The sequence below is a fragment of the Cuculus canorus genome, chromosome 9 (assembly GCF_017976375.1).
Source record: "Cuculus canorus isolate bCucCan1 chromosome 9, bCucCan1.pri, whole genome shotgun sequence".
NCBI lineage: Eukaryota > Metazoa > Chordata > Aves > Cuculiformes > Cuculidae > Cuculus > Cuculus canorus.
The window spans coordinates 26477059-26502626 of NC_071409.1; the positions used below are offsets into that span (position 1 = coordinate 26477059).

The window sequence follows — 25568 nt, forward strand, 5'->3', positions numbered from 1 at the left end:
CCTCAGATCATCTCCGTGGCCTCCTCTGGACTCACTCCAACAGCTCCATGTCCTCCCTGTGCTGAGGACTCCAGAGCTGGACCCAGGGCTCCAGGTGGGTCTCTCAGAGCGGAGCAGAGGGGCAGAATCCCCTCCCTCCCTGCTGGTCCCACAGCTCTGGATGCAGCCCAGGATACGGGTGGTTTCTGGGCTGTGAGCACACCTTGCCGGCTCATATCGACCTTCTCCTCCCCCGCACCCCAAGCCCCTCCCTCAGGGCTCCTCCTCATCACCCCCTCCCACCCCCTCTCCCCGGCGCTCTGCCGCGCAGTCCCCGGCCGGTCTCGAACCCGCGGTCAAGTGGGACGGGAATGATTGACAGGCGCCTCGAGGGGCGGGGCCAGGGCCAGCCTCTCGCCTCGCGCCACTTCCGAGTCCCGCGTTGCGTTTGACGAGAGATGATTGACAGCCGAGGGGCGGGACTAACGCCCTCCTCCCCCCACACTTCCGGCCCTGAGGTGCGTTTGCCGGGAGGTGATTGGCAGGCATCTAGGGGGGCGGGGCTAACGGCTTGCTTCCTGTTTCGCCCCCACTTCCGGCGCGGGCGGCGAGTGGCCGCGGGCCGCGATTGGCGGCAAGGGCCGGGGAGGGTGGTGCCGCGGCAGGAAGCAACGGCCTGGGCGCCGATGGATCTCTTCGGGGACCTCCCGGAGCCCGGCTCCTCGGCCGCGGGTGAGGGGCCGCCTCCCCCGGGGCCGCCCGGCCCGCCCGCGGCAGCGGGGGGGTTGGCGTCATTGAGGAGGGGGGTTAGACATGGCTGAGGAAATGAGACTTTGGGGCTTTCTGTGTGGTTTTTCTGCTCCCCAGAGTGAACCTCGTGCGGGTTAGGCCGTGCTGGAGGCTTTCCCGGCTCTGCGCCGCAGGTGACCCCGTTGGGGGCTGGGGAGAGTCAAAGCTGGGGTAATTCTCAATGCCCCGTGCTGGGCCAGCGCTGTTCATTGTCATAATCCATGAGCTGCGTGTCTCCTTAGGCAGTTTGTAGATTATACTATGTTAGGTGGGAGTGTTGATGTGCTGGAGGGCAGCAGTGCTCTGCAGAGACACCTGGCCAGGCTGGATGCATGGGCTAAGGCTCTGCAGAGGGACTGGGACAGGCTGGATCCATGGGCCAAGGCTCTGCAGAGGGACTGGGACAGGCTGGATCCATGGGCCAAGGTTCTGCAGAGGGACTGGGGCAGGCTGGATCCATGGGCCGAGGCTCTGCAGAGGAAGCTGGACAGGATGGGTCAGGACCAGTAGCAATTGTATGAGGCTTAACAAGGCCAAGTGCTGTGTCCTGCACTTGGATCACAACAACCCAAAGCAATGCTTCAGGCTTGGAGAGGAGTGGCTGGAAAACTCCCTGGAGAAGAAACTCTGACTGTTGTTTGATAGTCAGCTGAACATGAGCCAGCAGTGGCCCAGGTGGCCAAGAAGGCCAAGAGCATCGTGGCTTGGATCAGCCGTGGGGTGACCAGGAGGATCAGGGAAGGGATTGTGCACTGTACTTGATTCTGGTAAGGTCACACCGTGAATTATGGGTTCAGTTTTGGGCCCCTCACTCCAAGAAGGACATTGAGGGGCTGGAGTGTGTCCAGAGAAGGGAACGGAGCTGGGGAAGGGGCTGGAGAACAAGAGTTCTGAGAGGTGGCTGAGGGCCCTGGGGTTGTTTAGCCTGGAGAAGAGGAGGCTGAGGGGAGACCTCCTCACTGTCCACAACTGCCTGAAAGAAGGTTGTGGTGAGGTGGGTGCTGGGCTCTGCTCCCAAGTGACAGGTGACAGGACGAGAGGAAACGGCCTCAAGTTGTGCTGGGGCAGGTTTAGATTGGACATCAGGAAAAATGTCATTATGGAAAGGGTTCTCAGGCCCTGGCAGAGGCTGCACAGGAGGTGGTAGAGTCCCCATCCCTGGAGGGATTTCACAGATGGGTGGATGAGGTGCTCAGGGATCTGGTTTAGTAGTGGACAGGGACGGTTGAACTCGATGATCTCAATGAATTTCGTGCTTACGATAGGATGGCTCCTCCATCCTATCGCATGTTGGTCAGGCTGCTGAAGTATGTTCATGTAAGTACAGTTGATTTCCAGAGGAAAAAATAAGCCAAACAAGAAAAACAAGCTGTTTTCAAGAGAAAAGTTCCCGTTATCCCTGGGCAGGTGGTTGTTTTGCTATGTAGGAGCTGCCTGTGTTAGATACGGAAGAAGGGTGGCCCAGGTTCTCCTCAGTTCCCCTGGGGGCAATCCTTCCAGAAACCAAGCCCCGAGCGCCTGCTGTGGGTCCTGACTCTGCCCTGGTGTCTTACAGGAAAGGAAGCCCAGAAAGGGCCGCTGCTCTTTGACGACCTCCCACCAGCCGTCAGCGCTGACTCAGGTATGGCTGCTCTGTTCTTGCCATTGGTTTGGCTGCCTCAGCACCTCTTGAGATGAAACTTATCTAAACTCTTGTCTTTGTTAGACAGCATAAAGACAGTCGAGTTACCAGTGCCGGTGTGCAGAGCAACTGCTGTCCCGGTCTAGCCCCTGCCCGGCTAATTTCGGCATCTAAAACTGAGGAGTTGGGTTCCCAATTCCCTTCCTCCAAACCTCAGCAAAAGGGAAATGAGAGGAAAAAGACTTGCGGGTTGGAAACTAAAACACCTTTAATTAAACCATACTAATAAAGAAAATAATAAAGTATATACAAATAGATGAAATTGTGCCCCCTCTCCTTAATGACTCCACATCACCACAAATGCTGCAGAGCAGACAGGAGAGAAAGGGTCTGAGGTGAGGAGGGAGCTGGGCTCAGGAACTGGATTTTGGAATGCACGGATCTGGGATCAGGGTAAACAGACAGATGAGGTCCTCACTGGACATCTGCCATTGGAGAAAAGAATGAAACCTTCATGATCCCTCAATTTTATCCCGAGTGTGACGTACATGGGACGGAATCCTCTGCTGGTCATTGGGGGCCCCTCTCCTGTCCGCCCCTCCCTGCAGGTGCTGCCCTTTCCCACCCCTTTCCCTTGCGGCTCCCCCAGCTCCAGGATGGCCTGGGTTTCTGCAGGAATAAGGACAAAGCAAGCCAGCACGTCGAGAGAATTGATTCTGCCCCTCTGTCCCTCTCTTGTGAGACCTCATCTGGACTACTGTGTCCAGTTCTGGAATCCTCAACATAAGAAGGATATGGAGCTGTTGGAACGGGTCCAGAGGAGGGCTGCAAAGATGATCTGAGGGCTGCAGCACCTTCCCTACAAGGACAGGCTGAGAGAGTTGAGCCTGTTCAGCCTGGAGAGGAGAAGGCTCAGAAGAGATCTTATAGCGACCTTCCAGTACCTGAAGGGCCTATGGGGAAGCTGGGGAGAGACTGTTCGTAAAGCTTGTGGGGATGGGAGCAGGGGCAATGGGTATAAACTGGAGAGGGGCAGATTTAGACTGGACATTAGGAAGAATTTCTTCACGATGAGAGTGGTGAGGCCCTGGCCCAGGGTGCCCAGGGAGGTTGTGGCTGCCCCTTCCCTGGAGGGGTTCCAGGCCAGGTTGGATGGGCCTTGGGCAGCCTGAGCCAGTGGGAGGTGTCCCTGCCCATGGCAGAGGGTGGGACTGGATGATCTTTAAGGTCCCTTCCAACCCAAACTATATTATGATGACAAGCGCTGGCCTTTCTGCATCCCAGGGCCCCGTGCCATCGCTGCAAGAGACAAACACTGTCTGAAAGACACGCAGGTGACTCTCAGACAGTGAAGTTACTCAGAGGAGACTGAGCTGAAGTCAGAAAATGATTCTGCTTTAGCTCAAACCACAACACCTGCTTTCCTCTTTTTGTGTTTTTTTTCTGAGTAACCAGAATGTTGTAGGCCTTCTACATTCCATAATAATTTCCATATAAATATTCCCTGAAACAAATGTACAGCCCAAGTCTGCCCCCACGTTCTGATAACAGACGTTGAAATTTGGCTCGTTTTGTTAATCTGGCACCAATTTCCCCACTTCAGGCTGGGTGTGCACAGAGTGTTATTCCCTCACAGGGACAAAGGTGGTTAGTTCTTCTTTCCTTTTTCTTGTGCTCCAGGGAAAGGAGGATCTTTACTCTTCGATGATCTTCCGCCAGCCAGCAGCAGTGACCCAGGTAAGGAGCTGTGTCAGCTCACCGAGCTGCTGCCCACCTGCCCTTCTCAGGAAATCCAGTGCTATAGCCTGTTGTGTTGGATGCATCACAAGCTAACCTGGTGCCCTCTGGTCGTGGTGATTGTTTGTGAAGCTGTGTGCGCACATTTGTGGTCAATTGGTTCGTCTTGTTCAGTAATAACTGGTCAGTTCTACTGTGCAAGTGTGTGAGCTGGCACTCCTGAGGGTGCTTTGGTCTGAGAGGACTTGCTGCTGGATTTGTGGAAGCTGGAAAACTTCAGCTGCCTGCTTTTTTTCCTCTCTTTCAGCCTCCAGTGCTACTGAGCAGGACTCGTCAGCAGGGAGCCACAGGAAAGGGGAGAAGAGAAAGTCCTTGGAGGAGGAAGAGAAGAATGGCAGGGAAGAACTTGTGGAAAAGAAAGTTTGTAAAGGTTTTCAGGCAGTTTGAAAACAAATGTACTCAATTTGTACTGTTGATGTTGGGCTGAGTAAGTCCAGACCGAAGCTAAGCTTTGGTTCTTCAGTCTATGTGCATCTTCAGGCTCTCGTAGGGGTCGAACTAATGTCTGTGGCAGCACCTCGAGCTCACTGGCGCTCTGCCTCCCTCACCCGGCCCTTCGGAGCGGCCCTGCTGAAGTGGCAGAGGCTGAGCAGCAAGGTCATTTGCAGGATAAGTTCCTATGCTGCCAAGAGTGGGACTGGTTGTGAAACCTCTGGAAGGCTACAGCCACACCGGTTTCTTCTGCCACATCCACAGGTCTCCCTCCACTGGGTGGCTGCAAAGAGGGCTGAGGAGGGAGGGACACCTGCTGCTGCATGTGGGGCATTTGGCCTCAGTGCAGGTGCCCACGTGTCATGCTGCAGCTTTAAAATCAGTTATGGTCAGGACGTGTTCTGGAGGCAGCAGACCTTGATCTCCTGTCTGTAGCACCCTCTTTAGAGCTGTCCTTTGTTTAATTTGCAGTTCAGTGCCACGTGGCTCCCCTGTCCCTTTTGAGGAAGAGCCCTGCTGGGTACCCAGCAGTTCTGCTTGCCTGCAGCTGCCTGTCATGACAGGGCAAGTGGCTTTTATTGCTGCTGGCCTTGGGGGGACATAAAAGCCCATGTTACAGAATCAGTCTAAGCTGTCCAGCAAAAGGTGCCAGGTGTGTTCCTGCAGGACGAGGAGCTCGCTGTAGGGCCAGGGCAGGGCTCTGAAAGCTGCAGAGCAGTCACTGATGTACTGTTTATCATCCTGAGCTGAGGAGATGGAGGAGTTTGATCTGTGTATGTGTGTCTGCTTCTTTCCCCTTTAGGCTCAGTGGGCATTTTTGGATTGAAGGGTTATGTGGCAGAGAGGAAAGGTGAAAGAGAAGACATGCAGGATGCACACGTCATCTTAAACGATATCACTGAGGAATGCCAGCCTCTGCCCTCCCAAATGTAAGTGGGCTCCACATGCTGAAAAAAAGCTTTGTATGGCAACCATCACAGGGGCGAAGGAGTTCCAGCTTGCTTCACCCAAGCCCATGATAAGGTCCTTTTGCTTTGAGCAGCTGCTGCTCTTAACTACGCCTGCATCGTGGTGTGTGGTTTGGGCTTGTTACTGGGAGACGTGGGTGGAATCATTATCTGTGTTCTGGACAAATCACAGGGCTATTTTATACGCAAATGGCTCCCTGAGTGATGCTCGGTGCATTCAGTCACTGGCTTCATGAGGATTGTGAGGGCACAGTAGTTCTAGATATTGAGCATCTATTACCCGAATGTAGACATGGATGTTTAGAGACCCTCTAAACATTTAATTATAAGTAATTGGGCCTTGTCTTGAGGATTTTATAGTGTGTAAAACCCTAACGGCGGCAGCAGAGAGTGCTTGAAGAAGAGAAAACGAATGTCAAAACTCCCTCATTTGAAAAGTTTAAACCTCTTAGCAAATTTTAAAGTAATGCTCTCAAGCATCCTCCTGAAACTGGATTTAGCTTTTGAACTAATATTGCCCCAAGAGCTGCGTGTGCTGAGGGGATTTGGGTTTCTTGTCTTGTAGCATAGTTTCAACAAGTTTAGGCATGGAAAGAATTGTAGGATTGATGCCTGCATAGTGCAGGAAAGTTGCAGTGCCCTTGAAGTGATATGCTTTTATGCCAACTTGTCATCTATAAACTTTCTTCTGCCCTTCATTTTCTTGAGGGGTGGAAAACCACAAAGAAAGAGGTCTCAACTCGGTTGCTCACACACGTAAACTGTGTAAATGTGTGAGCTTAGACCTGCTGCCTTTGTTTGTGTCTTGAAGCACAGGGCTTATTCCGTCGACAGAGGGCAGGGCGTTACAGAGACGAGGGAACTTAATCCCACCCTCTGGTTAACCCCTTTCTTAGCCCCTTTCTGCTGTTCTTTGTTCCCTCACAGCACACGTGTGTCGTACTTCGCTGTTTTTGATGGCCACGGAGGAGTCCGAGCCTCAAAATTTGCAGCACAGAATCTGCACCAAAACCTGATTAAGAAATTTCCTAAAGGTGAGAGGAGTAGAATAAGGGCTGTAGGACAAACATCACGTTTTCTGGCTTGACGTTATGACAGTGGATAGGGAAAATGATTTGTTTGGGCATAGTTCTTCAGTTCCCATCCCTTATTCTCTGTGAGCTTGCGAGGCTGCGCTGTGTCCTGAGGAAGAGGGCTGGAATCCTTTCCGGCACAAGGATATGAGAAGCCAGTTGTGAACTGCTGAGTGTGTGATGTGCTGTTGCCAGTTTTCACAGTGCCGATTCAAGAATGGAAACATCCCTGGGGGAGACGAGTACGTCACAAATTCACTGCTGTGTGGGGTTTTGGCAGTGTGAGCCCGGGATATACCCTGGCTGCGCTACACAGGGTCTGCCTGCCAAATGTTGGATGAGCAAAGGGAGGGGATGGGACAGGTCGGATAACGTTTTAGTTGGGGCTTAGTTGCTGTTTTCCCTATCTGACAGGTGAGGTAGTCAGCGTGGAGAAAACAGTGAAGAGGTGCCTTCTGGACACTTTCAAACACACAGATGAAGAGTTTCTAAAGCAGGCATCTAGCCAGTAAGTGCAAATGCTTCCCATGCGTTTGTATTTCTTAGCTTGCTTCTTGCAGGCCTTAGTTCTGAGCAGGGCAGAGAAACCCTTGAGTTGTGTCCATGCTTTGGCAAAACCTTGTGCAGCTTCGCTGTGTCAGGCTGTGACCTGGCCAGCTGAGTGCCTGCTAGAGCTGGATCACGGCACGTTCTGGTCTTACTCTATGGTAAGCGATCTGTAGGAGCCCTCAGACTGAGATTTGCGGTGAAGGAAGGAACTAAAACATAACCAAGAATGCACCTCTGTCTTTTTAAAGACTGACCATGTTGCTGAGGTGCCTTACCGCATTCTGCCAGAGGTGGGCTCTCTGTGTTGGCAGCGTCAAAGCATGGCGGGAGAGTCTGTAGAGCAGGACTTTGCAGGCTGCAGTGTGCAGCTTTCTCTAGAGCTGCCTTCCTGTGAGTGAGTGCGTACTTGCCTGGCTGGAGCACGCCTCAGGTCCTTTATAATGCTCTGCTGCAAGACTTCTCTCTCCCAATGGGAGTTGAAGTCTTGCTTTCTTCACTTCTTTTGAAAACAGAGATGTTGATGAGGAATGCCCCTCAATCTTAAGCTTGTTTCTAAGGGATTCTTGCACAGCAGCTGCTTTCCATGGGATAAATACCAGCTGACCCCTTAGCAGGGTTTTGAGCACAAGCATGCTCGCCTTCTCTCGGTCTCTGCTGAACTGACACACCGAGCAGACTGGAGAGAAGTAGATTGCATTTAAAATACAGTAACTTTGTTACCAGTTGCCTACACCTTTGTTTTTTCCCTCTTATTTCATAGTGACATCTCTAACATAGATGGAGACACTGTTGATGCATCTGATTCTGAGATTCAGATTTTCCGTTTTAAGTAAATTGCAAGCTGGCTCGGTCTTTAAACCTACTCAGATCAACAGACTTGACCGGGCAAAAGGAAAAAGCTTCCTTGAGTCTGTCACAACAGTGTCCTTCTCAAGCCAGCCTCCATTTGTCAGAAACATGGCGTACGAGAGAGGTGCTACCAAGGATCGCTAGTGGTAGCTGTAGTGATGATGAAATGAGTGATCTTCAAAATCAGGAAAACTGGGTGGACTATGTCTAGAAATGGTCTCTCAAAGCTAGTTTCAGTAGAGTGCCATCATAGCCAGGCTTTGTTGTGAGGAGGACCAGTGCGGCACCTGTAATCTAAGAAACACTTCTCGTTTTACCTAGAGCTCTAGAGATACAAGGTTAACTACAGCAGTGAAATGCCAGAAGAGTGACTGAGTGAGTGGTGTTGCTGCGGCGGTGCTGAGGACTGAGGCGGGTGGGCAGAGGTGGTGAGGAGAGAAGGAAGGGAAAGGAAAGCGAAAAGGAAGGCAACTCTGCTGCAGTGCTGTCTGTGCTCTGGGCACCCTGGGCCAGTGCCTCCCCACCCTCATAATGAAGAATTTCTTCCTAATGTCCAATCTAAATATTCCCTGTTCTAATTTGCAGCCATTTCCCCTCGTCCTGTCACTCCAGGCCGTTTTAAAAAGCCCCTCCCCAGCTTTCCTGGAGCCCCTTTCAGCACTGGAAACTGCTCTAAGGTCTCCCCACAGCCTTTTCTTCTCCAGGCTGAACAGCCCCAACTCTCTCAGCCTGGCCTAGGATGGAAGGCACTCTGGACTCCTCTGTCAACAGTTGTCCTGGCTGCTTGCAGGCAGCTGCTGGGGGCTCGTGCTGGTTGACATGTGCTGGCATGTGACTGCTTCCTTGAGCCCTCGGGAGGACACTGTGACTTCTTAAACATTGTTTTTCCACCATTTGAAGTCATTGTTGTTCCCCTTAGGAAGCCAGCGTGGAAGGATGGCTCCACAGCTACCTGCGTCCTAGCTGTCGACAATATTCTCTACATAGCCAACCTTGGGGACAGCCGGGTAAGCAGAACAGAGAAGCCTGCTGTTGGTATCTCGATTTCTCAGAGAGATTTATTTGTCCTGAAGGGTGAGGTGTTTGTGTGTGATGTCCCACTTGCCATGAGGTCCTCACATGTTCCTACAAACCAGCTTGTTTTGGATGGGTGCAGGGTGCTTTGTTATCTCCCATAGTGGAAAACAACAGTGTGTGGTAGCTTGCTTTTTGTGGCGCTAAATATTTTACAAGATCTAGGGCAGAACAGAACATTTCAGTTGGAGAGGACCTACAGTGATTATCTGGATGGCCTGACCAACTCAGGGCTGACCAGTAGTCAGTAATAAGGGAATTGTCGATGTGTCTTTCTAAGAATGACAGAGTTGGGGCATCAGCCACCTCTCCAGGAAGCCTCTTCCAGTGTTTGACTACCCTCCCTGTAAAGAAATGCTTCCTCACGTCCAGTCTGAACCTCCCCTGGTGCAGATTGGAGCCGTCCCCATGTGCAGGAAGAAGAGCCCAGCACCTTCCTCTCCTCAGCACCCCAGAGCTCAGCACCTCCCTCTCCATGTCCCCTCCCCAGGGAGCTGTAGAGAGTGATAAGGTCGCCCCTCAGCCTCCTTTTCTCCAAGGGAGACAAACTCAGGCTCCTCATGGCAGGGCAGAGACCTTCCAGCCCTGCCACCAGCTTGGTTGCCTCCTCTGGACACATCCAGGGACCTCCACATTCTTCCCAAATGGTGGGGCCCAGCACCCCCCGCAGCGCTCCATGTGAGGCCGCAGCAACGCCGAGTACAGAGGAACAACCCCCTCTCCTGACCGGCTGGTTCTGCTGTTTGGTGACCCCGGGGTGCGGTTTGTCCTCTCGGCTGCCAGGGTGCTGCTGGCTTCTCCTGAGCTGCCTCCCAGCCCCCCCAGGTCCCTTTCTGCAGGGCTGCTCCCAGCCACTCCTCTCCCAGTTTGTACTGGTGTCTGGCATTACTCCATCCCCAGCACACGATCCGGCACTTGGAGTGGTCAAACCTCCTGCCATGATGATTGTCTGATGCTCCAGGTGTCCAGACCCCTCTGCAAGGCCTCTTCTCCCAAGGGAGTCAGCAGCACCTCCCAGTTGGGTGCCATTAGCAGACTGGCTAACGGGGCACTCAAATCCCACAGCCCCATTACTGATGCGAACACTGAACAGTGCTGGCCCTGAGACTGAGCGCTGAGGAACCCGCTGTGATGGCCACCAGCCGGCTGCAGCCCCGTTCCCAACCTGCAGCTCGCTCTCAAGCTGGTTTTGCTGCGGTTTTGTTCACTTATGAGGTTCTTCTGTCAGCACAGGCGATTCTGTGTCGTTACAATGAAGAGAGTCGGAAACACACAGCCTTAAGCCTCAGTAAGGAGCACAACCCCACCCAGTACGAGGAGCGCATGCGGATACAGAAAGCCGGTGGAAACGTGAGGTAAGTGCTTAACAGTTATGGTAAGTGAGCAAATCTAAACCCTGGCCCAACTTTGGGCCTGAGCATTGAGTTTCTGGAGTTGCCTTAGCCCAGCACTGGTGCTGGGAAGAGCCTGGAGAGAATCTGTTGCTCCTGTGGTGCACAAAGCTTGGGAGAATTTGTGAGTTGGGGGCTGGTTTCTCATGGGTTACAACAGCAGGAGAGTGCTGTGCTGCAGAGGCAGGAACACATGTGAGGCTCCAAGCCCCATCCAGTCTGGCCTGGAACCCCTCCAGGGATGGGACAGCTACCACTGCTCTGGGCACCCTGGGCCAGGGCCTCCCCACTCTCATCATGAAGAATTTCTTCCTAATGTCCAATCTAAATATTCCCTGTTCCATAATATCACTCCAGGCCCTTGGAAAAAGCCCCCTCCCCAGCTTTCCTGGAGCTCCTTTCAGCACTGGAAGCTGCTCTAAGGTCTCCCCTGAGGCTTCTCCTCTCCAGGCTGAACCACCCCAACTCTCTCAGCCTGTCCTCATACGGGAGGTGCTCCAGCCCTTGGATCATCTCCGTGGCCTCTTCTGGACTTAAACAGATCCTTGTCTCTCCTGTGCTGAGAGCTCCAGAACTGGACAAGGGGCTTCAGGTGGGGTCTCACAGGGGCAGAATCCCCCTGCTTTGGATGTAGCCCAGGATGCAGTTGGCCTACTGGGCTGTGAGCACACATCGCTGGCTGGTGTCAAGCTTCTCATGCAGGTGAAGGTGCAGGTGAAGGGTCCTCGTGCCTGTGGATGCAGTGCCCCCCAGTATGGGGAAGGGTGGGCTCCATTCTGTCACGTAGCTATGTCTGGAGGCCTTGTTCCACTTATCTCTGGAGAGCACATGCAGCTGCTTGTGCACAGCACTGATCTATCTTTGCACACAGGAAAGAGATGGGCCGGTGTCTGTTAGCTCTTCAGAACTAGGGGAACGTGTCTCGGCTACCTGGAAGCCTCTCCCACTCTTCGTAGTTCAATATTTTGGACCCAAGAGATAAGTTGCAAAGTATGTGAGCATCACGTCCCTATGACGGGCCTCGCTTCTTGCTTTTATCTAAAGTAGGGCTGGTTGGACTAAGAGATGAATGAGCTCATGTCTTTCCAGAGGGCACGGAAGAGCCCTTTAAGGGAGAAGATGCTCAAGTGTGGGAAGGTGGAGTGTGGGAAGCTGCTTCTGTTGGGGCAGCACTCAATTAGTAGAGTAGTTCAACAAACAAAACTGCTTCCTGAGGAGGATTGTAACCGGGGTTTCACGGAACTGGTTGCTGCGATCATGCTTAGTAAAGAGCAAGGGATCAGGAGAACGTGCTGTAGTTCCCAATCCCTGGAACTGCCCCCAGCTGAGCCAGTCCCTAGGGGTTGATGTCCTGATGGGCACAGCACAAGGCTGACTGCTGGCTTGTCTGCTGCCACTCTGCTTCTGTCAAAATACAGTTTGCTGGATACCTTGACGAAAAATCATCTGTCAATTCAAACCTCCACCTCCGGGAGTACGGCTCAGTGTGTAACTCTTGCTCCCTTGGCCTGCTAGGCTGAGCAGGACTTGAGTCAAGGCAGGGAGACTGAAAACAGCCTAGAATTCTCCTGACTTCGTTTCTTCCTCCCCCTCTCCACTTGTTTCACAGAGCTTCATGCAAACGTGCAGAGAAAGGAGGAGACTTTGGGTCAGGATTTGTACAAGGCAGCTGAATGCACCATGAAGGGTCCCCATCAGATGTGCCTGTGTGGGGAGGGCTCTCGATGTTCTCTTTCTTTGTGCAGGGATGGAAGAGTCCTAGGAGTGCTGGAGGTTTCCCGCTCCATTGGGGATGGCCAGTACAAACGCTGTGGTGTTATCTCTGTGCCAGATATCAAGCGCTGCCAACTCACACACAACGACAGGTAAAGTGTGCCCACACACTGCGGGGGGAGACTGTGTCCCAGCTCGGCTCAGAAGCTTCACGATCCCATATGTACTGCTGTTAGGCCCGAGGCATGTCATTCTGATCCCCCAGAACTGGAGGATGCTCTCACTGCCAACATCACTCCTCTTCTGTATCGCCATAGTGGGATAACACTGTTGCCTCGATCTGCCAAGACTCTGTGAAGGCTCCTCTTGGAGAAACAACAATAACGGTCACAGGCTTAAGACATCCTTCATACTCTGCATAGGTTCACACACCAGCGTTCAAGCAGTTGATTAAGGCTTGAATTCTTGGATTCCTGTCCTGTCCAAGAGTTTTTTCTAGCAGCCATGTTGCCCACAAATCCCACTTCATTTGGCTCTGGTATTTGAAGGCTAGAGATACTTTTCTAACATGATTGGCAATGACAAGTTGCTGTGAGCTTTCATGTCGCTGTGGCCCACAGGCTCTCCGGAGTGAGAATGTAACCCAGTACTGCTGCTTTCTCTGGGATTAGAGTTCCCTATCAAGTGATCCACTAAAATAATTCTAAAGATATTCTGAGCTTCAGGCTCTGAAATGGTGTCTTTGGAAACACGCGCTACTCTGGCTGCCTGGCCACCTCTAGGCATGGCTGTAGTTTTCCTTGTCTGGTGACAAGGTTCGGGCTCCTGGTTAACGCAGACCCCTGTGCGGGCAGCAAGGGTGCAGCGAGCTGTCTGCCCCATCCCTGGTGGGGAGCTGGGAGGCTGGCTTTGTATCTCCTTTGTATCTCCTGTCTGGCTTTGTATCTCTTCAGCCTTCTGCGGCCTGTGGCAGTGTTCAGGGCCAGGTTGGATGGGGCCTTGAGCAACCTGCTCCCGTGGGAGGTGGGTGGGGGTTGGAACTGGTTGGAACTGCCCATCCAACCTGGCCTTGAACCCCTCCAGGGATGGGGCAGCCACCACTGCTCTGGGCAACCTGGGCCAGGGCCTCCCCACCCTCATCATCAAGAATTTCTTCCTAACGTCTCATCTAAATCTTCCTCCTTCCAATTTAAAGCCATTTCCCCTCGTCCTATCACTCCAGGCCCTTGGAACTATCCCCTCCCCAGCTTCCCTGGAGCCTCTTTCAGCACTGGAGGCCTCTCTAAGGTCTCCCCGCAGCCTTCTCTTCTCCAGGCTGAACAACCCCCAACTCTTTTAGCTTTGGAGATAGCTTGGAGGGATTTTGCTCTAGCTGGGGAGCTGAAGATTCAGCGTTGGCACCCGTCTCTGCTTGATTTCCAGGTTCATTCTGATAGCGTGTGATGGCCTCTTTAAAGTCTTTACACCAGAAGAAGCTGTGAACTTCATTGTGTCCTGCCTGGAGGTGAGGAGAAGGCAGCGTGGGGACTGGGTTTGTCAGTGCAGGGAACACAAAATGGAATGAATTTGAATTGCAGAAACACACTTCTGCCAGGGTATCTTCCCTTACACCCGACGTTGTCTTTGTTTTGCTTGGAAATTACCATGTCTTGCAGCTTTGCTGGGTGCAATCAGTGTTGTCTTTCCTCATCCCAACAGGATAAGAACATCCAGATGAGAGAAGGGAAGCTGGAAGCAGATGCCAGATACGAAGCTGCCTGTAACAGACTGGCCAACAAGGCAGTACAGCGAGGGTCGGCGGACAACGTCACGGTCGTGGTGGTCCGGATAGAGCACTGAGAGATGAGATGCAGCAGCAGGATCCCCAGCTGTGGATGTAAGGGAAGGAAGAAGTTGGTTTACGTGCATGTGTGGTCAGGAGGGAGGATCCTGCTGGATGCTCTTCAGTGTAAATAAAGGTGGTTTGGTTTTTTTTCTAATAGTTCTAGCTCACTTGGCTGGCAGTGTTTTCTAAGCGGCTGCCACAGTGGATCAGCCTACGTGGAAATCTCTTGTCCTGTCAAACCCCCCATGAATGTCTTGGCAAACCAAATAAATTCATTTGGCAGAGGCGCTAGCAAGAGCAGGCATCTGCGGGCATGAGCTCTGCCGGCTGTTCCGAACGCTGCAGTTCTGCTGTTCCTTTCTTTGAGCTTTGTGTGAGGCCCTGGGAGAGTCCTGAGCTTTCAGGACTGAAAGCACAACTCTCACTTGGAATGTAATACCCAGTGTTATGGTACAGTTAACAACTGTTTCTATAAACTGAATTGGATTATCCATTTTTAAGGGGAAAGGGAAGCGCTGTGGCGCAGGTTTCACCATGCGTGTGAGCAGTCAGCCAGTTAGAAAAGCAGGTTCAAATCTAGCTTTAGTGGAAGTCAACAGCTCGTAGTCCCTGGTCGGGTGGGGTCTACAAGAGGTTTCAGGGGAACGAGCTGTCCCTGCCTCCTTACTTGTAGCTTCCTGCTGCCGGGGGGAGCCGAGACCCCCGGGGCCTGCATGAAACGTGCAGCTCCCCTTCATGGGGGCTGACTGAGCTTCCAGCTCCCTCCTGAAACCTCAGTTGTCCCCCTCGGTAGCTCCAACGTCATCAGTTCTTTTGATTTGGTGTTGAAGTGCACTGGGCTCTTTCTGTCTCGCTTGCAGATGACGGCTTATCAGCTTGGCAAGCCCCGCTCTCCAACAGGGAGTCCTTTTGGATCTCCTCAGGGGTGCTTGGTAGGGAAGGTGTCATCGTTCAGCCATAGCCCGGCCTGACTGGCAGCTAATCCAGCAGCAGTTGGGCTTACAATTCCTTCCCACAGCCAGGAAAGGGAAATGAGAGGAGAAAGACTGGTGATTGGAAACTAAACCAGCTTTAATGATGTAGTAATAATGATGATGAAGAAATACTATGAAATTGCTCTCCTCGCACACAATTTCATCATCATCAGTGATGCTGCAGACCAGGCATGGGGAGAAGGTCTATGGCTGGACTTGGGAATGGATGGATGCAGGATCAGAGCAGACAGACAGATGAGGTCCTCACTGGACATTGGCCATCGGAGAAGAGAGTGAGACCCTCGTGATCTCTCAGTTTTATCCCAAGTGTGATGTACACGGGATGGAATCCTCTGCTGGTCAGTGGGGACCCCTCTCCCGTCTGCCCCTCCCTGCAGGTGCCGCCCTTTCCCGCCCCTTTCCCTCACAGCTCCCCCAGCTCCAGGATGGCCTGGGTTTCTGCAGGAATAAGGACAAGCGCTGGCCTTTCTGCATCCCAGCGCCCCGTGCGATCACTGGGAGAGGCAAACTCTGTCTGAAAGACGCGCAGGTGACTCTCAGACAGTGAAGTTGCTCAGAGGAGACTGAGCTGAAGTCAGAAACTGATTCTGCTGTAGCTCCAACCAGAATAGAAGGGGAGGTGGCTGATGTGAGGGACGCTGCCTTGGCTCAGGTAACAGGGAGGCGCTGCCTGGGCCGAGGTGCACTGGGCAGGGGCTGCCATGGCCTTGACTCTGCTGGGATGCTGCTGCCCACCCAGACAGCTGGGGGGAAAACACTCCTTTCAGAGCCAAGTTCTCTTTGCCTTCGGGAAGCGGTCGGCAGGAAAACTGCACAGCCAGAGCCTCTCTGCACCCCTGATCCAAACCCCCCACCCAGGAATGGCTGCGGCACCAGCTACCTCACCCAGCTCCTTCAGGAGATGCATCTGTGGAGAAGGTCAGGAAAGCCCACCTGAGCGAGGTACAGCACGAGGAGACTGCCTACGTGCACAGAGCCCTCGGGGAAGGTGGGGCTGGCTGCCGTCCGGGCTATCGCGCGGTGCTGCTGGCACAGCTTGCCCAGAGCTATGTGCTACTCGGAAATCAGACGTGCGGCTCCCTTGCCCCACGCCCAGCCTTGCCCCACTGCTTCTCCTGCAGCCCTCGCTCAGGCACGTAGCCCTCTGCCCATCCTCAGCTCGGTGGCTATCGGAGCCCCAGCAAGGAGCGTATCTGCGCTGCCCACAGCCTGGGCCCTGTGCCACGGGCAGGGAACGCCTGGCGTGGAAAGGCACGGGGCAGGAATTGGCTTGAATCAAACATGTGGTGTTATTGGAGCAGTGCTCTGCTTTGGAGATTAGCTGCTAAGGATGCTGGCTTCTGCCACTTCTACTACATCGCAGGGAAGCAAAGGTGATAGAAATAATCTGGTGAGAAGCTGGGCAGGGAAATCTGCTGAGAGCAAAACGAGAGCCGTGGGAGCTGAGCCCTGTAAGAGAAAGCAGCGTTTTCCAAGATAAACTTCCAGCCCCAGCCCTTAGATAAAAGTGAACTCCTTTATCTCCTTGTCACACTTCTTTTTTTATTGTTATTATTAGCCTTCCCTCTGCAATCTTTTGTCCAGCTTCAGATGGTTCTGCGGCACAAGCAGTATCGGACCAGCCTGCAGCTCCCGTGGCACGGAAAGGTCTTGCCTTGGTGCGGAGCAGGGAGGGGTGACGCTGGCTGGCAGAGGGCAGGGCGCAGCCACGTCTGGCACAGGGTCAGTTCCCCGCGTGGTACCCAGTGCCTCTTCACACCCCCAGGAGAACGGCGCTGAAATCAGAGCCGCTTTGAACAGTGAGGGGAGAGTCTGCAGCGTTGTCCACAAAAACAGAGGCATACTGCCCGGCCTGGGGGGAGAGAGGGTGGAATGGGGCTGGGAGCCTTCCTCTGGGCACCAGCACAGCCTGGCAGAGCAGGGAGAGCTCTCCTCTGCGCCCGGGAGCCGGGGGGGCTGCTAAGCCCCTTCCTTCTGGGAAAAGGATGACAGCAGCTGGCAGGGCCGCCCAGCAACCATCTGTGCCGCAGTGTCCCAGCAGACCTCAGCCCGGAGCGGCCTTTGGGCTGGGAGAGAGACTCCGTGCCCAGCCCTGGCACTGGGACTGTGGGGGCACCATCCTGCCCAGCACAGTCTTGAGTGGAGCTGCAACCACTAACCTGCAGGTAAAGGACTCCGGTGACAGAGACAGTGAAAAGGTCACCACCGCTCTCCAGCTGGGACACGGTCTCCAAACTGCTGCAGAAGAGGGAGGGTGGACGCTGGGTTCCTGACCCCGTCCCCCACCCAGAGCCCCCCTCCCAGCATCCCTCAGCTGTACCTGTTCTGCTGGCAGCGGGACTGGACGCAGATCAGCACCCGCAGACCCTTCCCCTGGCAGAGCTGCCCCTTCCTCCGCCGCTCTCTGCGCACTGGGACAGAGGGGAGGGCAAGAGCTGCCCCAGGGGGGGTTGCTGGTTTGCCCGAGGGCTCACCGATGCGCAGCGTGGCCCTGAAAGTGTAGAACCCCGCAACAGGGGCCGTGTACCGCCTGCTGGTCAGGTTCAGCCCCAGGCCACGGTGAAACATCCCCTTTGTCTCTGGCTGGTGGTGGGGAAAGACTTGGGTTACAGAATGACCCCTGCACCAGGGCTCCTCGGGCAGGAAAGGTGCTGCGGGTGAGAAGATGCTGCGGGTAGGAAGATGCCGTTAGCAGGAAGATGCTGGAGGTAAGATGCTGCAGGTGAGAAGGTGCTGGAGGCAGGAAGGTGCTGGAGGCAGGAAGGTGCTGGAGGCAGGAAGGTGCTGCGGGTAGGAAGGTGCTGGAGGCAGGAAGATACTGCAGGTGAGAAGATGCTGCAAGTGAGAAGATGCTGCGGGTGAGAAGACGCTGCAGGTGAGAAGATGCTTTTGGCAGGAAGATGCTGGAGGTAAGATGCTGCAGGTGAGAAGATGCTATGGGTAGGAAGATGCTGTTGGCAGGAAGATGCTGGAGGTAAGAAGGTGCTGGAGGCAGGAAGATGCTGCGGGTAGAAGGTCACTCACAATGTAGTAGTGCCGCAGCTCCTGCCGTGCTCTCTGCTGCACGGAGACGCTCCCCCGTGTCTGGCAGTGGAAGGCTGCTTCCACACGACGCTGGCCCCGAGCCCGTCTGTTGCCTTCACGGCTTTCCTCCTCTTCCTCGCGCCCTTCCCCGGCCTTCCCGCACAGCTTCACCCTCTCCTTCGACGCTCCTGCCCCGGACACGCAGCGGGATGGGCTCTCGGCGGGAGCCCCGGCTCCCCGCACCCCCCCCCCGTCCCCGTCCCCTCGCCCCGCGGGTACCTCGCAGCGGGCCCCGCGCCTCCCTCGGCGGCTCCTCCAGCCCCGGGGCTTTCCCCGGGGTCCCGGCCAGCAGCAGCCACGCCTGCCGGGGCTCCAGGGCTCCCGGCACCCCGGGCGGGCCCGCGGCGAGCAGCAGCGCCAGCCCCAACAGCAGCCCCAACATCCCGCGACGCCGCCGCCACCGCCACCGCCTCGGGGCCGCCACAGCAGCGGCACCGCCCCGTCACAGGGCGGGAGCGGGGAACCCCCAACCTGAGAGGAACCGCCGGGACACCCGCGGGGAACGCGGTGAGAAACCTCCGTGAGAGACCCTCTGTGAGACCTCCGTGAGAGACCCGATGGGAAACCTCTGTGAGAGACCCTCTGTGAGACCTCCGTGAGAGACCCGATGGGAAACCTCTGTGAGAGACCTGATGGGAAACCTGGTGGGAAACCTCTGTGAGTCATTTGTGAGAGATCCACCGTGAGACCTGATGGGAAATCTCTGTGAGAGATCCTGTGTGAAACGTGGTGGAAAACCTGGTGTGAAACCTGTTGTGAAACCTTAGTGAGAGACCCTGTGTGAGAGCCTGGGTGTGAGACCTGGTGGGAAACCTGGAGTGAAACCTCAGTGAGAGACCCAGCGTGAAAGCCTGGTGTGAGACCTGGTGTGAGACCCTGGAGTGAAACTGGCTGTGGAACCTAGTGTGAAACTGTGTGTGAGACCAGGTGTGAAACCTGTTGTGAAAGCATGGAGTGAAACCCCTGTGTGGAACTCTGATGTAAAACCCCCATGAGAGACCCAGTGTGCAAACCTGGTGTGAAACTCCTGTGTGGAACCTGGCGTGAAACTGGCGTGGAACCCTGTGTGAAACCCTAGTGTGAAACTTCCATGAGAGACACAGTGTGAACCCAATATGAGACCTGGTGTGAAACCTGGTGGGTAAAACAGGTTGTGAAACCCTGGTGTGAGACCTTGTGTCAAAGCCAGTGTGAAGCGATTTGTAGAACCTGGTGTGAAATCCCTGTGTGAGACCCAGTGTGAAAGCCCAGTGTGAAACGATCCGGTGGGAGGTGTCCCTGCCCATGGCAGGGGAAGGAACTGGATGGGCTTTGAGGTCCCTTCCAACCCAAACCGCTCTGTGATTCTACTGATCAAATGGTACTGGCAGGGTTACCACACCCCAGGGCCATCGTGGGACCTGCTGTTGGGGAAACGTCGCCCTGTGATCACCCCATCCTGAGGCATCTTTGCCACCAGGTATGAACGGGGATGGGGATGGGGCAGGAGGTGCCGGCGGGGTCTGTTCCTGCCCCAGGAGTCAGGAGCCACCGAGGTACCAGCCACTTCACACTCAGGGTCGCGTCCCAGGGGCGTCTGCTGTGCATCCTTGGAGAGAAACCAGGGTGAAGCACCCCATCGCAGGCCACCGTGCCTCCAGAGTACACAAAGCTTTCAAAAGCTGGTCTATCTCCTGCCGTTCTGCTCCACGGGGTGCTGGAGCGGGTCTGGCACTTCAACATGGGACAGCGAGGTGCCAGAGAGCTCTGGGTGATGGCAAAGAGAGATTTCCCCTAGTCCCCCTGGTGTTTCCCCACTCTGGTTGTCAATGTAATGAGGAAAGGGGCCGTGGCCACCACGCAGCGATGCCAGGCTCTGATGGGACGAGCCACGCATCGGGAGGCCTTGAAGTAGCCTAAAAGCTTTGGGTTTTGAGAGGCAGAAAGAGGCGGTTCTTAAAGAAAACCCACCAAGAAAGACGGAGCATTAGCCAAAGCGTGTTTATAAGGAAAAGCCTTTTTCCCGTGCTGGTGAGGAGGATGTGTGTGGGGGAAAACGAGGAGAACACGCTTCTGCTGCCCCAGCCAGCCTGGCGGAGGGGCTTCCATCTCCCCACCTGCAGAGCCAGACCAGCAGCAGGGAGAGGGGAGAGGTGGTGAAGGGCTGTGCGGGGTGACAGGGGATGCTGCAGGCTCTCCTACCACCCGTGGTCACCTTGGAAAGCCTCAGTCCACTTGGAGGTGTCCATGAAGATGGAGGAGGAGCCGTGGAAGAGCCAGCGGCAAGGCAGAGAGCCCTCCCGCGTCCAGAGGTCCTTGGTGCAGTCATACATCTCCATCTCCACCCGATAGTCCCCATCCATGCCCTTCCAGTGGCCGCCGGTGACAAATAGCCAATCGCCCAGTGCCACCATCCCACCATTCTCATGGAGCGTGTGCAGGAGCTGCACCTGCACGAGGAGCAGGGTGAGATGCACGGGGACCTCCCACTGCAGAGAAAATTGACCCGCCCAGCGCATCCTCCCACCCCATCCTCTCTGTGAGGTTTTGGGGTCCCTCGGGCCTCGTCTTGCTTTTCCCAGCATCCCCATGTCGTGCCTGTATGGGAGCAAGGTTGGAGGAGATGCCGGGAGATGGGGGTCTGGAGGGTGGAGGGGACAGGCGGGATTGAACTGAACTGTGCAGGCAGGAGCCCCACACGTCCCGCAGGAGGAAAAAGGGGGGTCCCCTGGGCTTCCCGTGTTTGGAGTCAGCAACATGATGCAAAAGCCATGCTCTTGGTGTAGATGTGATGGGGGAGCGTGGAAGACAGGACTGGGGCATCTTCAGCTCTGCAAGGGTCAGTAGAGCCAAGAGAGGACCAAGTAAGAGGGAGAGGGGATGCTGGTCCCAGGGGGTGGTTATGGGGGGCTGGCAGGGAGAGAAGACTTGCCCCACATCCCAGGAGGGCGATTGGGCCTGGCCTTGCATCCCGTTACCTTCTGCCAGATGTTGGCCTCTGGGTTGTACACGTAGACCTTCTTGGTGTTGTCCCCGATGAGGTAGATGAGCCCGTGCAAGGTGGCACAGCGCGGGGCCGAGAGGTACTTGGGGATGAAGGGTGATGTGATCACACTCCACAGATCTGCAAGGAGCAGCTGTCAGCAGGGTGTCCCACCAGGGGACTCCTCAGGCAGCTGCCGGGGACCCAAAAAAGCATCATCGAAGCCCGAGCTATTTAAGGGTGAGTTTGCGAGGGAGGGACACTGTAGCCAGACTGGCAGCCGTGGTCTCCATCCCAGAAAAAGCTCTCACGCAAACAAAAAGTAAGGGGGATGTTGTTGAGATCGTACGGGATGCAGGAGACCACCACAGGCTGCACAGAGGCTGCCCAAGGAGGTGGTGGTGTCCCAGGGGTGTATTTTTTCCCAAAGTAGGGTAGTCTCCTCCACCCCGTCTCCCTCACCCCTCTGCCTTGGAGATGCTGCTCCACTGAAGCTCAGGTCTGGGCTGTGCTGGAGGTCTGTGGCTCAGGTCTGAGCTCCTGGCTGGCTTTGTGTGGTAGCCACCAGAGAACCCATTAGAGCATGGTTGCACCCCATGGGAATGGCTTTAAATTGGAAGGGGAAGATTTAGATGAGACATTGGGAAGAAATTCTTGACACTGAGGGTGGGGAGTTCCTGGCCCAGGGTGCCCAGAGCAGGGGTGGCTGCCCCATCCCTGGAGGGGTTCCAGGCCAGGTTGGATGGGGCTTGGAGCCCCTGATCCAGTGGGAGGTGTCCCTGCCATGGCAGGGGGGTTGGAATTAGATGACCTTTGAGACCCCTTCCAACCCAAACCATTCCATGATTCTATGACTGTGCCTGGCAGCAGAGGGTGCCCCCTACCTGGGGTCCCCCAGGAAGGCATTGGTGGGGCTCAGCAGTAGAGCCAGCTCTCACCTTGGACAGGGTTGTAGCACTGCAGGGTGAGGGCGTTGTACTTGACGGCGCAGGAGCCCACCAGGTAGAGCTTGCCCAAGCAGCTGGCAGCCGCAAAGTTGCTGACGTACTTAAGGGCTGGGCTGATGGCACACCAGCTCTTGTTGTAGGGGTCATAGCGCTCCACCTCCACCACGTCCACTGTTGTCCCTGCAGGATGGTGGGACACTGCAGCCACCCCACTGCTCCGGAGCACCCACAGATCCCAACCTCAGCAGCACCCATGAGGTCTTTATGGCCTTACCCCCAATGACGTAGATCTCACCGTTGAGGATGGCGCTGGTGTGGTTTGTCCGGGCTCTCAGCATGGAAGCAATGGGCTTCCAGGCGCCATCCTTGGGGCAGAAACGCCAGGCCTGGGTCGTCGACCATGTGTCATTCTGGGACCCCCGGGAGCCACCTGGGGAGGGACAGGTCAGGTGGGGCCATGCTCTGAGCACAACCATCCCAGGGCATCCATTGTGTGTGGCCGGATCCACCCACAAGGGGAGCGAAGAGAGGCTTTGCTTGGAGAGGAGGACAGCCCCTGTCACCGTGCCAGCGCCCTGTACCCATATCTTCATCCCCCACCCTCCATCCCCACTCCTTGTGGACCCTCATCCCACAGCAGCAGCCCCAGCACCTACCCGTGACGTACACATCGTTGTTGAGAGCCACCAGGGAAAAGCCCCATTTGTTGTAATCAGGGAAGTCGGGCAGAGCCATCCATCGTCCTGCAACCCAGCGGAACCAAGCGATGACCCTCCTCCAGCCAGCGATGGGGCTCCTTAGCCAGCCCCATTTCACTCTTCCCTGCTTCCCCACCCCGCACCCCTCCTGACACCCCATCGCTTGGTAAGAGGTGGCTTTGGGGTAGACAGAGGGTTCATCAACACGGGGGGAGGGGGTGCGCGTGCCCCTTCCCTTCCATGGCCACTTACGGCTTTTGGGGTTGTAGAAGGCGAAGTTCCTGGTGGCAGGTGGCATCTCCTGCCCCTCATCCTCACTCTCCTCCAGCACACGGCCACCCACCACCACCAGCACCTCCTCCAACTTCTGGGGAGCAGTTGGGAGTTTCTTCTGGGCACCAGCATCACTCTGTCCCTGGTGGAGACGCCGAGGCAGAACTGTCAAGCTCTGAGCTGAACGTCCTCCTGGCTCAGGGGGTTGGGGATTTGGGTCAGGGAGTACCCACCATGGAGCGTGATCGAGCAACGAGGGCCTTGCTGGCATCTGAGTCACGGACGAGGGGCTCGGTGGCGAGCAGGTTCTGCAGGTACTGGTCGGGCAATGAGACCAGGTGGGCGAGCTCCAGCAGCTCGGGCAGGAACTGGGCTCGGGCCCCTGGGTCGTGGCGTACCCAGCGCAGCACAGCCTTGGCCAGGCTCTGCTCCTCCTGCACCTGCAGCTGATCGTTGGAGAGGTAGATGGCCAATCTCTCCTTGGAGAGCTGGAGGAACTCCTCCTGCCGAGAGACGGCTTCAAAGTTCTCCTGCAAGAAAGACCAGGCCTTGGAGGAGACCTCAGGGCAGCCGTGGCTCTCACCGAATTCACAAATACCTAGGCAGTTGGTGGCGTCCATCTGCTGCCGGAGGTAGCGGCTGCAGACCTTCTGAACCGTGGGGAAGTGGAGCTGGCTGGAGGTCCTCATCAGCCTCTCCACGTTGTCCTGGTTGATGGTGACCTTCCCTGTGTAGGCAAAGTCGAGCAGCATTGCCAGTGCAACGGGATCCACGTCCTTCAGCTCCACCTGCGCCACGATGCTCTCGGCGAAGTCACCGGAGAACATGGCGTGGAAGTAGTGGCTGCAGAGGGCCAGGACGGCGCGGTGGCAGGGGAATTCCTGCCCGCCCGCCACCAGCGTCACATCCACCAGCTTGGGGTTGGCACGTAGGCGCTGCAGCCCCTCCAGCACACCCTGGGCGTGCGAAGGCAGGCAGAAATCAAAGTCGTCCACGTTCTGCACCATGATGCTGGAGATGGCTGCAGGGCCCGGCCGGCAGAGAGAGCCTGAGCACAGCGTGGTGAAGGCGTCCCTGCCAGGGCAAGGTGATCATCATAGAATGGTTTGGGTTGGAAGGGACCTCAAAGCCCACCCAGTGCCACCCCTGCCATGGGCAGGGACACCTCCCACTGGATCAGGGGCTCCAAACCCCATCCAACCTGGCCTTGAACTCCTCCAGGGATGGGGCAGCCACCACTGCTCTGGGCACCCTGGGCCAGGGCCTCCCCACCCTCACAGCAAAACATTTCTAAGATCTCACCTCAATCTCTCCTCTTTCAGCTCAAAACTGTTCCCTTCATCCCGTCCCTGCCCTCCCTGATCCAGAGCCCCTCCCCAGCTTTCCTGGAGCCCCTTTCACCCCTGGAAGCTGCTCTAAGGTCTGTCCACAGCCTTCTCCTCTCCAGGCTGAACAACCCCAACTCTCTCAGCCTGTCCTCGTACAGGAGCTGCTGCAGCCCTCGGATCATCTCCGTGGCCTCCTCTGGACCCACTCCAACAGTTCCATATCCTTTTTGTGCTGAGGACTCCAGAACTGGACCCAGGGCTCCAGGTGGGTCTCTCAGAGCAGAGCAGAGGGGCAGAATCCCCTCTCTCCCTGCTGGTCCCACAGCTCTGGATGCAGCCCAGGACACGGGTGGTTTCTGGGCTGGGAGCACTCTTTTCCGGCTCATGATGAGCTCCTCCTCCCCCGCACCCCAAGTCCTTCTCCTCAGAGCTGCTCTCAATCACGTCAATGACATCTCCCTCTTTCCCCTCCACAACCCCTCCCCGCTGCCCCTCATTTACAGGCACCAGGAGAAGTGTCCCCTGGAGCCCTGACAGCCGCTTCCAACAGTGGATGTGTTTCTCTCCCCAAGCTGCCCTTGCTGGGGGCTGCCACCAATTTTTTGGGGTGGTGATGGTGGTTTTGGGGCCGGGCTGAGCCCCACTCCAGCTCGCTCCCTCCTTCCCGCTCTCACCTGGCCTTCCCAGCCCTCCGGCCGGCCACCACAAAGCAAGCGTCCAAGCGCTGAGCAGGGACACCGTGGTGGGACACGGGATCCAGACGGCGCAGGGAGGGGACACACTATTTTTAGGGGACACCGCTCCCTGCTCTTAAAGGCACCGTAGGGGCAGAGCTCCCCACCGCCGCCAACCCCGACACCCGGCGGCTCTCTGCACCTTGGAAAACCTCTCTTCGTGGCCAGCAAGGCACCAGCAGCCTGGGGACAAGGCTTCCCCCAGCACCCCCTCCCCACGCCCCATGGGTCCCCACGATGTCTCTCGTCACCCGGCCGTGGCTGACGATGCCGAGTGTTAAATATAGAGCTGTTATCTCACTGCTTGGCGGCCACAAATAACCAGCAGCAGCCGCCTCGCCACGTGGAGCTGGGGGCCAGGACATCGATCCTGGGGGTGGGTGCCAGGTGGTCCCACTCTGCCCAAAAGCCTTCTCCATCGCCTTGGGAAGCCTCGTTCAGCTCGGACAGAACTGAAAAGGCATTAATTGCAGCCCTCTGCCCTCCC

The 25568-nt window shown here is 55.9% G+C and overlaps 3 protein-coding genes across 4 annotated transcripts; 1 reads left to right on the top strand and 2 right to left on the bottom strand.

Annotated features, from left to right (window-relative positions):
• The first annotated feature begins 571 nt into the window (after positions 1–571).
• On the top strand, positions 572–14374 carry ILKAP (ILK associated serine/threonine phosphatase). Its single transcript, XM_009567718.2, has 12 exons — positions 572–711; positions 2324–2389; positions 4070–4126; positions 4434–4556; positions 5421–5547; positions 6514–6620; positions 7074–7167; positions 8977–9064; positions 10365–10486; positions 12268–12387; positions 13658–13739; positions 13934–14374. The coding sequence occupies exons 1-12, from the start codon at positions 666–668 to the stop codon at positions 14072–14074; spliced, it is 1173 nt and encodes a 390-aa protein (XP_009566013.1). The 5' UTR covers positions 572–665; the 3' UTR covers positions 14075–14374.
• A 2214-nt stretch (positions 14375–16588) lies between these two features.
• On the bottom strand, positions 16589–18633 carry LOC104065297 (erythroferrone). Its single transcript, XM_054073987.1, has 5 exons — positions 18359–18633; positions 18080–18267; positions 17376–17638; positions 17215–17293; positions 16589–16907 (listed from the first exon to the last, which is right to left on the bottom strand). The coding sequence occupies exons 1-5, from the start codon at positions 18519–18521 to the stop codon at positions 16809–16811; spliced, it is 792 nt and encodes a 263-aa protein (XP_053929962.1). The 5' UTR covers positions 18522–18633; the 3' UTR covers positions 16589–16808.
• Positions 18634–20087: 1454 nt separating this feature from the next.
• Positions 20088–25271, bottom strand: KLHL30 (kelch like family member 30). 2 transcript variants are annotated; one of them, XM_054073983.1, is made up of 9 exons: positions 25022–25271; positions 23667–24093; positions 23253–23549; positions 22999–23161; positions 22705–22791; positions 22323–22478; positions 22040–22228; positions 21097–21242; positions 20088–20568 (listed from the first exon to the last, which is right to left on the bottom strand). In XM_054073983.1, the coding sequence occupies exons 2-9, from the start codon at positions 24024–24026 to the stop codon at positions 20317–20319; spliced, it is 1650 nt and encodes a 549-aa protein (XP_053929958.1). In that variant the 5' UTR covers positions 24027–24093; positions 25022–25271; the 3' UTR covers positions 20088–20316. The 2 variants fall into 2 exon arrangements, with proteins under 2 accessions (XP_053929958.1, XP_009566014.2); XM_009567719.2 differs by having other exon boundaries at positions 23253–24093; positions 25022–25270.
• Between the last annotated feature and the right edge of the window lie 297 nt (positions 25272–25568).

Bases quoted from the DNA above. Each gene is read 5' to 3' on its own strand.
- KLHL30 (XM_009567719.2), bottom strand. From the start codon at position 24,026: ATGGTGCAGAACGTGGACGACTTTGATTTCTGCCTGCCTTCGCACGCC. The intron at 23,162-23,252 runs GTGGGTACTCCC...CGTCTCCACCAG, and splicing joins TTGCTCGATCACGCTCCATG to GGACAGAGTGATGCTGGTGC. The intron at 22,792-22,998 runs GTAAGTGGCCAT...GCTGGGTTGCAG, and splicing joins CTTCTACAACCCCAAAAGCC to GACGATGGATGGCTCTGCCC.
- LOC104065297 (XM_054073987.1), bottom strand. From the start codon at position 18,521: ATGTTGGGGCTGCTGTTGGGGCTGGCGCTGCTGCTCGCCGCGGGCCCG. The intron at 18,268-18,358 runs GTACCCGCGGGG...TGTCCGGGGCAG, and splicing joins GGCGCGGGGCCCGCTGCGAG to GAGCGTCGAAGGAGAGGGTG. The intron at 17,294-17,375 runs GTACAGCTGAGG...CCTCTTCTGCAG, and splicing joins TCCCGCTGCCAGCAGAACAG to CAGTTTGGAGACCGTGTCCC.
- ILKAP (XM_009567718.2), top strand. From the start codon at position 666: ATGGATCTCTTCGGGGACCTCCCGGAGCCCGGCTCCTCGGCCGCGG. The intron at 712-2,323 runs GTGAGGGGCCGC...GGTGTCTTACAG, and splicing joins GCCCGGCTCCTCGGCCGCGG to GAAAGGAAGCCCAGAAAGGG. The intron at 7,168-8,976 runs GTAAGTGCAAAT...TGTTCCCCTTAG, and splicing joins CTAAAGCAGGCATCTAGCCA to GAAGCCAGCGTGGAAGGATG.